Genomic DNA, 13,660 nt, shown 5'->3' on the forward strand with positions numbered 1-13,660 from the left:
ATATATATATATATATATTATTAATTTTTCTTTCATGCAGATATAATGGAGTTGCAGAGAGTGGCATTTCTGCCTGCTGCAAATGGAACGCGTTTGGTGAAGGCAAACTCTCTTTTTGTGCATCTGACAATTAACTTGTCCCCATTTGCATTTGAACTTCCTTCTTTATATCTTCCTTTCGTAAAGATTCTCAAGGATTTGGGACTTCAGGATGTTCTATCAGATGCTTCTGCAAAAGATCTCCTTTTAAATCTTCAGAAAGCTTGTGGATATCAGCGTTTAAATCCAAATGAACTCCGTGCCGTGATGGAAATTTTGGACTTTGTCTGTGATGAGACTGTTGAGTCTAATTGTTCTATCTGGAAATCAGAAGCAATAGTCCCAGATGATGGCTGCAGACTTGTGCATGCAAAATCCTGTGTATATATTGATGCTTTTGGCTCCCAATTTGTCAAATGCATCGACACTTCTAGGTTAAGATTCGTTCACCCAGATCTTCCAGACAGAATAAGTGCAGTCCTGGATATCAAAAAGCTTTCTGATGTAGTCATAGAGGTAGCTGATGTTCTAAAAGTCCTTTTATTCTCAGTGTCTTGTTTCTTTTTCTTTTTCTTTTTCTTTCTTTCATACTGATTTGGAAAAATCTGCATCTGTTTGTAGGAACTAGATCCTGGGGAACATTTACAGACTTTGGAATACATTGGATTGGTTCCACTTGCAGCCATCAGAGAGAAGCTTTTAAGCAGATCATTTCAGTTTGCTGTACAGACTGTTGTAAATAGTATGGCTGGTCACATTGCTGCAATTAGTAGTTTAACTTTAGAAACCATACAAAATTCACTAGAATGTGTTGCAGCGAAGCTGCAGTTTGTTAAGTGCCTCCATACTCATTTTTTGCTCCTTCCAAACTCTGTCAGCATTACAAGTACAACTAAGGATTCCAGGATTCCAGAGTGGGAGGATGACTCCCAATATCGAACCCTTTACTTTGTTAGCAGGTCAAATGCCTGTTTTCTAGTCGCTGAACCGCCAGCCTATATATCCATTTTTGATGTTGTTGCAATTGTTGTGAGCCAGGTTTTAGGCTCTCCAACCCTATTACCCATCGGATCTTTATTGTCCTGTCCTGTAGGCTGTGAATCTGCAATTATTGATGTTTTGAAGCTTTGTGCTGAGAAGAAAGAACCCACAAGTGGAATTGCTAGTTTGATAGGCATGGAAATATTGCCTCAAGATGCTCTACAAGTACAATTTCACCCATTAAGACCTTTTTATGCTGGAGAAATTGTGGCTTGGCGATCACACAACGGAGAAAAGTTGAAATATGGTCGGGTTCCAGAGGATGTTAGGCCATTTGCAGGCCAAGCACTATATAGATTCAAAGTGGAAATTGCACCAGGGCTGACTCAGCCTCTTATTTCTTCACAAGTTTTCTCATTCAGGAGCATATCAATGGGAAATGATGCTTCCTCAGAAACCTTGCTGAATAGTTCCCACACAGTAATTGATAGCAGGACTCAAATTGAGGTGCCTGAAAGTTCTGGTGGGGGAAGACCAAGATCCCAGGTTTGGCCTCTCTGTGTCTATCACTTTTATGTATAAATGGTTATTGCTTTTTGTTTTTATTTTTCTCCTTCTCTTGGAAGAAACCTGTTTTGGAGAAAACATATGTATCGGGTTATTAAAATTAACCCTAACATATAACATATTATTGATATATATATATATATATATATATATGTATATATATCAATATATATATATGCACACACACACACAATGAGTTTATTCTTTTGCCCCTAGCTTTATACTCATAACACTCCCCCTCAAGCTGGAGAGTATATACCATACAATCCTAGCTTTTTACATAATAAACTCAAACGAGTCTTACATAAAGCTTTGCTAAACATATCAACAATTTGAACTCTTGTAGAAAACATACAGAGTAGCAATTACACCATCTTCTATTTTCTCGAGTAATATGACACTTACTTCTATATGCTTAGTTTGCTCAGGGAACACAAGATTGGAGGCAATGTGAATTGCTGCTTGATTATCACAATGCATAGTCATAGGCAACTTCACAACAAATTTTAATTTCTCAAGTAAATGCTTAATCCACGTAAGCTCACATGATGTGTGTGCCATAGCTCTATACTCGGCTGCTGCACTAGATCTGGCAACAATAGTTTGTTTCTTACTTTTCCAAGTAATCAGGTTTCCTCCTAGAAAAGTTCAATATCCAGTAGTGGATTTTCTATATGATGGTGATCTTGATCCGCATTAGTATAGGCTTCTAGTCATAGGTGACCATTAACTTTATAGAAAAGACTGCGGTCTAGATGTGCTCTAAGATACCTCACAATTCGAATAACTGCCTCCCAATGTGGAAGGCGAGGATCTTTCATATATTGGCTCAAAAAATTGACGGCAAATAATAAATTTGGGTGAGTAATGGTGAGATAGTTTAGTTTATCAACCAAACAACGGTCTCTCTCCAGATTAGATATCAGCTCCCCCTGATCTTCAATCTTCATACAATTTGACATTAGGATCTATAGGAGTCTCCATTGGTTTAGATCCTAACAAGACAGTTTCTTCCAAAATATCCAACGCATACTTTCTTTTTGATAGATTGATGCATTATTTAGATCATGCTAACTCACCAAGAAATAACGAAGTTTACCCAGATCTTTAGTTTGAAATGAGTTTTAAAGGAATCTCTTCAAATCATCAATACCCTTCTTGTCATCACTAATATCATCAACATATACCATCAGTGAAGTCTTTCCTCTTGCAAAGGTATGAGAAATCACAAAGTGATTAGAATAGCAACGCCATAATCCAAACTTTAATGCTGCTTTACTGTATTTACCAAATCAATCTTTTGTAGATTGTTTAAGACCATGCACACTTTTTTAGACTCCCCCTGAGCAACAAACCTGCGAGGTTGCTCCATATATACCTCTTCCTTCAAATTGCCATTCAAGAAGGCATTTTTAACATCTAACTAAAACAGTGGCCAACTCTATTAGAAGCCAAGGAGATCAAAATCTGAATAGAAGAAGTTTTAGCAACAGATGAGAATGTCTCTGAATGGTCGACACCATATGTTTGGGTATACCCTTTGGCAACCAAGTGAGCCTCTAAACGCTCAATAGAACCATCAAACAAGTACTTCACAATATACACCCAATGACAGACAACAGTAATATTCCTTGGAGGAAGAGTAATCAAAGACCAAGTACGCTTACCTTAGCGTAGAGCAATTGGAAGAGAGTCAGGATCAAGAGGCAGATCACTAGGCAGGGAAGAAGTCTCTATTGGAGGTTTTTGCCAGTGACGATATGCCTAGAGTGGTTTCTAAGAAGGAGATTTAGTATGAGACACAGGTGGTAAGTGAGGAAGGCAAGGAGGAAAACTGTTACTACCAACCGAAGGAGAGAAATAGAATTGAGACTCATCAAATGTGATATCAACACTAATGAAATGACAACGAAGAGTAGGTGAATAACTTCTGTATCCCTTCTAAGTATGAGAATACCCAAGAAAAAAACACATTAAATTGATCTAGGATCAAGTTTATCACTTCCTGGACCTAAGATATGAACATAGCACACACAACCAAAGATCTTGGGAGATAGATGAAACAAAGGTGCATTAGGAGAAAGCACAGTATAAGGGATTTGACCACCTAGGACAATGAATGGCATGCGATTAATCAGGTGACAGGTAGTTAGAGTAGCATCACTCCGATATGATTTAGGAACACGCATATGAAACAATAAGGCACGAGTGACTTCTAAGAAATGACGCATTTTGCATTCAGCAACTCCATTTTGTTGTGGAGTACGGGGGCATGAATATTGGTGAATTATATGGTCATCAAAAAATTGAGACAAAGATGTATGAAAATATTCATGAGCATTATCAGATCGAAAAATATGAAGTGAAGCGTTAAATTGAGTCTTTATTTCTATAAAAATTGATTTGAAAATTGAGTACAATTCAGACATTTCTTTCATAAGATAAAAATAAGTGACCCTAGAATAATCACAACAAAAATGACAAAATATCTACGTCTTTATTGGACCCCAAATATCAAAATGAACTAAATGAAAAGGACTACTAACACGACTCTCACGCCTAGAGACAAAAGGCACCCTATGGTGTTTACCCAATTGACATGCTTCACATTGTGACAATGATGCTGAAGAGGTGAGATAGACAAGTGAGAAACTACTAAACTGGAAGAACCACACTGAGCACCACACTAATCTAGGTAGTAAAGTCTACAGGCTTAATGCCTTCCACCAAGAATCTTCCTCGTCTTGAGACAGGGGGGTTCGCTCATATATAAGACAGAAGAGAGAGAAAGATTAGGATTGAGATTGGCAGTGCCCAAACTAGAAACAGTAGTGGCTGAGCCATCTGCCAAAGTAACATTGGAAAGACTGCTAGAGTGGTCAAGATTAGAGATTAAACCTAAGGTACCTATCATATGATCAGTAGCACTTGACCTAATTGATCTAAGGTTCTTGAGTGGTAAGACAAGTAGTGGAAGTACCTTGGTGAGCCAAAGTAGTTGTAGAACTAGACTGAATAGAGTTAGAATGCATAGGCAGGATGCGATGGTACTCTTCCTCAGGAATAGAGATGACTCTGGATGATGGTGGAAGTGACTGTGAAGGCAGTTCTTCAATTTGAAAACTAGCTCACTAAGGGTTTACTATACAACTTCCAACAAAAGTCTGCTGCATGATTCTCACAATAATAATAAGTGCACTTATGAAAGCCATGTTCACGTCCCGCGACCTTCTTGGTCATGACCTCCATGGTAGTACTCCCCATAGAAGTGGCAAAGGTAGATTTATCACTAGAAGGTAATGCATCACTACTAGAAAAAGGGAATGTAGCTGTACTAGAGTCGTCAGATAATGTTGCCTGTCTAAGTCTACCAAAAACTTCGCTCAATGAAGGGAGGTCTTGACTAGCTAAAATTTGTGATTTTACTGGATCCAAAATGTTAGGCAATCCAAAGAGGAAGTGAGCAATATTCATAGAATCTCGTTGTTTCTTCATAGTTTTAACATCAGAGGAGATGGGCTGATAAATATTGAGTTCTTCACATATACCCTTAAACTTGTTATAATAGTCTTCCAAAAACAAATCACTAAGACTCAAGGTGAAATAATTTTGATGAAGATCATAAATTCGCTTCAAATTGTTAACTCTAGAGTAAAGCTCCTTGGCCTGTTCCCAAACAAGTTTAGTAGTTGGTAAGAAAACCAAATTACAACTGATCTTAGACTCCATGCTATTCCATAAGTAACCCTTATTTTGTGCATCTTTGGCTCTCCAATTTGCATGTTTAGAGTTCGTAGATACAAAGGGTTCATTAATCACCTAATCAAACTTCTTTCTACCAAGAAGAAACACTTCAATTGCCTGGGCCCACTGAGCATAATTACTTCCATTAAGACAAATGGAAGTAATTGATAACATATTTAGAGACAAGAAATAATTAGTGGCTGAACACCATTTTTGGTTTCCATAGCTGCCATTTGATCAACAAACTCACAATAAATAAGAAACTAGTGGACCTAAAGCCAACTAACTACAAATAAAAAAAAAAAAAAAAAAAAAAATTCAACACCAAAAAATTCCAATAATCGGCAAGTCCAAAGACCATTCACCACAGCCACTCCAACAAATCCAACAAATCTTCTCAGAGACATAAACAACACCAAACCAGCACTGGGTATGGATCAAACCACAAATAAAGTCCCAGCAAAGATTACCCAAAAAAGATCAAATCATACAAACAGAAGTTGAATCAACATTCCTCTGTCACCACAGCCACACAAACAATTCCATAGCAATGTGAAATATTTAAACTCAGCACTTTTAACCAACCCAAGGCTACCCAACAAAGAACATAGAGAGGCCAATGAGTAGAAAATAAAGACAGATCGGTACCCAAGGCTGGAATTCCAGCGGCCGTGCAAAGTCGGAGCTACGGCTGGTGGTGAAAAAATGTGCAAGTGGGTCACTGGAGGAAGAAGACTAGAACCATGATGATGTCGCTGTCAGGCGACAACAAAACAGTGATGCGCGAATCATGTGGTCACTGGTTGGTGGTTGTCGGCAGCGGAAAGTGGGTGGGTGGTGGCTGTGGGGTTAACAGAAGAGAATGGCTATGTTTTGGAGAAAACATATGTTTTGGGTTATTAAAATTAACCCTAACATATAACATATTATTGATATATATATATATATATATATAGGTATACATTGAGTTTACTCTTTTGCCCCTAGCTTTATATACTCATAACAAGGCCTTATGCTGCTGCTGCAATTAGAAAGAAAGCAACTTATCCAGATGATTCTGCAACAATGTCATCCACCTCTGTACATGTATTCTAGTTCAAGACTACTTGATACATAGATTGATCATATCAGAGTAATGGATGTCAAATATGACTCCCATTTAGTCATCATAAACCATACAGAAAATTTTACTTTCGTCTTGGGTTATTTTGGTTTAATTACCCCCTTTTTTTTTAATTTGTTCTATGTATTTGCTATACTCAATTACCAATCTCTTATTCCCATGCTTGTATACTATCTAGTTTAGCTACAGTTTGTAGAAAACACAGACTTTATAGGCTTTGGAATGGAATTTTTTCGTCATTTTCTTTATAGGCTTTAAGACTTTATTGACTTTGTAGGCTCTGGTATAGAAACTTAAATGTGGAGTTGGAAGTAGCGGCTTCTTGCTCATCAACTACTTAAAATATTTGATTCCTCCATATTTGATAATTATGGAGGAATCATTGTCATAAGTCATGTATTGAGCCTGGGTCTTGTTTGATTGAGCTCATGCTGTTGGACTTTCCGGTACTTTTTCAATGGTCAGATGTCATACACCTTAAACTGAAGGTTTTCTTTGTGGACAGCTGCAGCCTGGTAAAGAACTTCAGTTTGGCAGAGTCTCAGCTGCAGAACTGGTGCAGGCAGTTCATGAGATGCTTTCTGCAGCTGGGATCAACATGGATGTGGAGCAGCAGTCTCTATTGCACAGAACCATAACCTTGCAAGAACAATTACAGGACTCTCGGGCAGCATTTTTACTTGAGCAGGTTTGTAGCTTGCAGTTTTAAATTATATCCTTTGTCATCCATAGTTTGAGTATACAATGGTAGGAGCACATATGTGACTTTTTCGAAATAATAATGTTTAAGTTAGATATCAGGGAGTAGCCACGTGTAGGTTGTCATATAATTTTATAAGCTGAACCACCAGTCATTCAGCTTTGCCCATAATGTGGTACTGAGTGAAAAAATGTTTGAATATTCCTACTTAATATATGTTTATAGTTTTGATTTTCTTTGGATCTATAAATGACTTTGCCTGGACATTATTAGGGCCTGCCTGGAGATATAAATCTGGGATTCCTAAACTCGAACTACCTTAATCTAAATGTTTAGAAACATGTGGGATATAAATCTGGGATTCCTAAATGAATGTTTAGAAACATATGGAATGAAACACAGCATTTCAATACAACTGATTAATAAAATCATTTGGAAGATAAGATTTTTGGGTTGCATATCAATAAGATTGTTAAATATGGGGACTATTGATTGTCAAATCTTTTGATTGCTTAATTCTACTAAATATTTGTCATTTTTTGGAACAATAACGCAGGAAAAGGCTGATGTTGCTGCAAAAGAAGCTGATTCAGCAAAGGCGGCATGGATTTGTCGAGTTTGTTTGAGTGCTGAAGTCAATATGACAATAGTTCCCTGTGGCCATGTACTTTGTCGTAGATGCTCTTCTGCAGTTTCCAAGTGTCCCTTTTGTAGGCTCCAGGTCACAAAAACTATGAGAATTTTTCGGCCCTGACAACCCCCGATTCCTTGGAAAGGGGGTGTGTTCTTATATAATAGTGTTAGAGATTTATGTCCATGAAACTGGGATCTTCTCACCTCATTTTTACAGAAGGTGTGACGTGATGTGCAAGACATTGGGGGAAAATGACTGAAGCAGGCGAAGTTAATTTCCCTTAGTTTAATTGAGGAACTGATTCTCAATTTGTTTATATTAATAGAATTTGTAGCTATGTTTTTTCAATGTTATTTGTTCATTCTGTCCTTTGCATATAGTATAGTGGCGTTATTTGTCAATTTAAGAAACTGGAAATTGATGCCTTGTATAGTTAAAATTATTGACTAATCGAAGCATTTGGTGTACATAAACCCACCAATACCATGCAGTGCATTTTCTCGTTCGTGCTATACCATTAAGTTTTACTTTAGCGGCTTTCTATTTTCTTCTCAAAAAATAAAAAAAATAAAAAAATAATTATAATAGAAGTTTTACATTAGACATTAACATCCTTCTTCAAAAAAAAATGTGCATTTTGTATCACCAAAGACTACTTTATCTATTTTACATAACCATTTTCACCAAAGATTACTTTATCTATTTTACATAACCATTTTCACAATACAACTTACATCCCATTCTTAATTTTTTTATATATTATATTAAAATCACAGTTTTAAAAACCAGTATGGTCAAAGAACTAGAAATGGAGTGGTTCTCAATTTTATGCTTTGGTTGGGTTGGACCAATGATGTTATAAAAAATTAATTAATAATTTTAAAATGATAAAAATAGTTAATAAAATATATAATAATTCTATTACTTATAATATTATGTTAAAATATATATATATATTGTGGGGCCAGAAAATCGGGTAGCCTCGGTCCACTTCAAACCAGGCCCAAATGGCCTACGCCGAGGATGACCCTGTCCTCAGTCGTTCGAAACCTCAGAAAAACACGAAGGCCGCCCCACCACAGGACTCTTCGAATATCCGAGGAGGAGAAGGGCCCGGTGCCACGCGTCGGCGGCAGAAGCACGGCGAAGGAGCGAGCCCTGGGTGGACTGTCACCTCTGCATTGAATACGCTCACTTGACCCTCCTGCCCACATTAATGGGGATGTAACCCCTTGACAGGGCAACATCGATCAGGGTGAACCACTTGAGCACGGATATGACCTTTGATGGGATAAACGGTGAGGGAGAAGACCAATAGATGATCGACAGAAGGAAGAAGGAAGGGTGAGAGTGAGAGATATATAAGGAAGGGAAGCAAAGTGTAAAAATGAGATTTTTTTTTTTGTGGGGGAAGAAAAAACCTCCTCGGCCATTGGCCGAGGAGCATCCCCCAGTTGTAAACTAGTCTTAGTACCTTTCAATAAAAGAAAAGAGTTCATGCTTCGTGAACGCCGGCCAGCGCCTAAACCTTCGATTCACTCTCTACAAATTCATTGTTCTGGGTTCGTTGGGCCTTTAACCCATATCCTTTGGGCTTGGGCAACAAAAACTGACCCTACAATTGACGCCGTCTGTGGGAAGGATTAGTGCGCTGGCCAGCGCAACAGGCGATCGTTCTAAGTAATCGTTGTACGGAAGATTGGTGGTGATGCAAAAAAAAAAAAAAAAAAAAAGAACTACCAAACAGACGTTGCAGAAAGATAAAAGTTCAAAGCAGAAGATCCAACAGAAACAAAAAAAAGAAAAAAACTGCGCATTACTTTATTAAACAAAAAGTTACAATGTACAATCAGAGGCTCAGGCAGGCGTGTTTTAAAACTATTCCTACAAGCTAGTTCTACAATCAGAGGCCCAGGTGGACTCGTCCAAAAACTAACTAGAGGGAAGTGTCAACCCATGCTCTTATTGACATCAAGAGAATGGGAGAACTTGACAATAAGATGGGGGAAGGGGGCTGAGGCTGGCTTGCTTCAAGGCCACCAACAACTCCTTTCTCGGTGTAGCGGAGCTTGAACAAAGCGAGGAGCAGATGTAGGGCACCGGGACGCCCTCCCCCGTGATGTTCCCTTAATTCTCTCTAATCCTCACGAGCGTTGGCCGTTGGAGACGGCAACGCTCGGGCACCAGCCATGACATGAGTTCGCGCGTCTCCTCCGTCGGGGGTGCGCTCCGGGGAAAGACATTAGGTACTTCAGCGACATCCCTCCTGGCCACTACGTACGGCATTGTCAGTGTTACGCCTAGACTCTGCCGCGCCGAAAGCCCAGTAGGGGCTGCGGTCACAACGGCTCTTAGCACGGATGTCCTCACACCCGCCCAAAGCCGCCCCATATCTGCCAACTCCGGTCACAATTCCGGCAGGGTTATTAAAGGGGCTTGGGGAGCTGAAATGGCTGTTTTCTGTTTGTGTTGGGAAGTTCATGGAGTATGGAGAAACCATCCCCCGGAAAGCCTTATATAAAGGATGAAAGGTTAGTGAGAATTAATCTACATAGAATTCGAAAAGAGAGTTACCAGCAGGGCTAATAACGAAGACTAAACAACCCCCCCCCTTTCCTCTCCACCCCATCTTTTTTTCTTTTAAAAAAATAAAGTTAGTTGGGGCCCATTCCAAAGCACTGAGGTTGAGGCATAGTGACAAAGAACTGGATTTGCATTAAAGTATGAGAATGTTTGCATTATAAGTGAGCTTAGAAATTTAATCCTGGTCCAGACCCCTTATGATTTTGCTGTGCAGGAAGAGGCTTGGGCGGCCGGGGGAAGTGGGATCTTACTGAGAACTACTAACGGTGGCAAGACATGGACCCGTGACAAAGCAGCTGATAATATTGCTGCCAATCTATACTCAGTGAAGTGAGTGTAACCCTTTAATAACTTGCCTATATATATATATATGGATTGGGTTCTAGTTACACCTAGTGTAATTGTACAAGAGTTGCACTTTTTTTGGACCATTGACTTGTATTAGATCTAAGGGTGAAAAAACACTCATGTTCAAATTAGTAATTTAAGTCATTAAAAAAAAAAGAGCATTAATCCTCCACTTTCCCCGTCATCATCTTTTTCCTCTCTCCCTAGAGTTAAAGCTTAATATCCTCCATGATATGGGCTCTCTCTCTTGGTATATCTCCATAGAGGACATATGGTTCTTTAAAAATTTGAATTACCTTAAAAGGTCAAAATCTGTTTCATTAAAAGCACTCAAATATTTAAAACTCTTTTCATTGCACTCAAAATCCTCAAGCTGGCCCTTAGTAAGAACACTCCCAGGTTCAACTTAATATTACTTTTGCTGTATATTTTAGAAATCATGACATATTGGTATTCTGAATTGGGCAAAAAATAAATAAAAAATAAAAACTTATCAATTTGTCTTCTACTTTGGGTTCAAGTTTAAGAATAGAGAGAGAAGTCAGCAATTAAAATTTTGATTTGGGGTCTAATGAATCCATTTGTGAATGGAGAGAGAGAGAGATTTGGGGTCTAATGAATCCATTAGGAGAATCAATGCTTTTTTTTTTTCTTTTCTTTTACATTTAATAAGAAGAGTTAATGCCTTAAATTACTAATTTCTTGAAAACATTAATGATATGTTTATGAGTGTTTTACCATCCTTAGATTTAATACAAATCAATGGTCCAAAAAAGATGCAATTCTTATACCAGGAGTAACTTGAACCCATATATATATATATATATTAATGCACATGCTTACTCCCTTACCATCTCTACAATGTAATTATAAGGTCTCCATTCTTTTCGGTCCATTTTTATACATACATATATATATATATATATATGTTGTGCAGAGAAATGAAGGGGAAAGCAAATAAATCTGGAATAGCACCAAACAAGAAATAAATGCATATGATTTTGTACTCTTTTTGAAGAATTCTAGAAGATATTTTAAAATTTTAGGTTAAACTTCTTACCCTCATTAGTCATTATAAGATCTTGATGGCTTATTAATTTATCTGTGGCAGGTTTATCAACGACAGGAAAGGATTTGTACTAGGAAATGATGGAGTCTTGCTTCGCTATCTTGGATGAAGCTGTAATCATACATCTATGAAAACTCAAAACCCAAATAAAAAAAAAAAGACCAGAAAGAGACTTGGAATGTCATTACCTTAAAAGGTTGATGGTCAAAAATGGCAAACAGAAATTGGAAGTGCCTCTTTGTTGGTTTTTGAGTGGTAAAACTACTTTGTTGACAGTTGAATATGTGCAGGTTTCTTAACCATGCCAACAATTTTGTACTGCTAAATTCTGCCTTCATGGTGTGTTGTGCAATGCCGTGAAGAGGAGCCTAAATTTCATCTTTTAATGTTTTAAGGGTAAAGGTTAGTTACAAAATTGGTTGCAGCCTAAGGTTACAACCTTAATAAAATAAATATTATTATATATTTTGAAAATCTAACCGTTAAATTGCATGTTATTTATGCTCTTAATACACATGTCAAATTTTGTGTCAATTAGATATTATATACTATATGATCTATAAGCTTATATTTTATGTATAATTTTAAACTACAAAAAGTTGCAATTTAAACAATTTATTGATGACATAGCTATTGATTTTTATTTTTCTAGAATTTTTACAAGCATGGAAAGTATAAGAAGAAGATGTAATCCAATGGTGAATTTGTCAAAATTTATCTTCAATAAAAAGATATTGAGTAAGATTGTAGTTTTAAGTTACAATCAATTTTGTAACTATATTTTATCCATGTTGTAATTGTCATGTACTTATTACTTTTTGAAGTAGCAATCCCTTGCCAAATGTGCAGTCCTTCAAAGAGGAACTCATAGTAACAATATTTTTCAGACCATTGCATCCTGTCAGAGTTAGATAATTAAGATACGGTATTGGATACAAAGATTATCAATTTATTGTTTAAAAAGTATTTGGCAATAGTTTCCTTTTTTATTTTTATTTTTTTTATCATGATTTAAAAAATAAAAATAAAATAACGTGTTATTATACCTATGCTATACATGTAGCATTCTTTCTTTGTGTTGAATTTTTAAAACATGCTTTTTGTGAAAGAAGCGAAATCATATCCGCCCACGTACTTACTACTATACACCAATTGTATTTTATAAAGATGGAATGTTAGGATGATGATGCTATAATAGATGTGTTTTCTCACATTCAAGTTTTATATAGGTATGCTGAGGGCCGTGTAGCTAAATTGACCTCTCCTCATGCACAAAGTATTCGGGAGTCTAAGGGAAAAATGGTTTGAGCATTAGCAGCATATTGTGATTATTTTTATTTTATTTTATTTTATTTTATTTTTTTGTATAGGTGTTTGTACTCCTATACTAGGTTAACTAAACTCCTATGCTTCTATAGGTTAAAAAAAGAAAAAAAAAAAGAAGTGAAATGTTAACAGATGCCCTAAAGGCATTAATTTAGAAAGTATTTATGGGAAGAAAAAAAAAAAGTAATTGATTTTTTAACTGCTAAATATTTCTAATAAAAATAATACTAAAAATTTTCTAAAATAGTTCATTAATAAATTCCTTAAGAGCACTCATTAATCAGACTTATAAAAAATTTAGCAAAAAAGGTTTCGATCTTTGAATCCTTCTTGTGATAAATGTCCAATGTGGCCTATTTGTCTTAACTAAGTAAACTTAACACAGACAAAATTCTAGTAAAAAGTTGGGCAACCATAAAAGAACATTTTGAAAAGAAAATTCATTCCACCATTTTCAATCTCTATTTTAGTCAAACAATCTAAATTTAGATCTCATCGTTGCAGAAGATATAACTAAATCAAAGAGGTAAGGCAACATATGGAATG

At 36.7% G+C, this 13,660-nt stretch overlaps 2 protein-coding genes across 2 annotated transcripts in view; both read left to right on the plus strand.

Annotated features, from left to right (window-relative positions):
- Positions 1 to 12,253, plus strand: part of LOC136068821 (photosystem II stability/assembly factor HCF136, chloroplastic-like) — an 18,051-nt gene extending 5,798 nt beyond the window's left edge. Inside the window, exons 5-6 of the mRNA XM_065776534.1 lie at positions 10,586 to 10,701; positions 11,831 to 12,253. Of these exons, the coding sequence (XP_065632606.1) occupies positions 10,586 to 10,701; positions 11,831 to 11,897 (183 nt within the window). The 3' untranslated portion in view covers positions 11,898 to 12,253. The remainder of the gene's footprint in view (positions 1 to 10,585; positions 10,702 to 11,830) is intronic.
- Positions 44 to 8,293, plus strand: LOC136068826 (uncharacterized). The gene is made up of 4 exons (XM_065776544.1): positions 44 to 555; positions 661 to 1,566; positions 6,960 to 7,142; positions 7,711 to 8,293. Exons 1-4 carry the CDS (start codon positions 46 to 48, stop codon positions 7,906 to 7,908), a joined length of 1,797 nt encoding a protein of 598 aa, XP_065632616.1. The 5' UTR covers positions 44 to 45; the 3' UTR covers positions 7,909 to 8,293.
- Positions 12,254 to 13,660: the final 1,407 nt, after the last annotated feature.

This window comes from Quercus suber, unplaced genomic scaffold (assembly GCF_002906115.3).
Source record: "Quercus suber isolate HL8 unplaced genomic scaffold, Cork oak 2.0 scaffold_136, whole genome shotgun sequence".
Classification (NCBI taxonomy): domain Eukaryota; kingdom Viridiplantae; phylum Streptophyta; class Magnoliopsida; order Fagales; family Fagaceae; genus Quercus; species Quercus suber.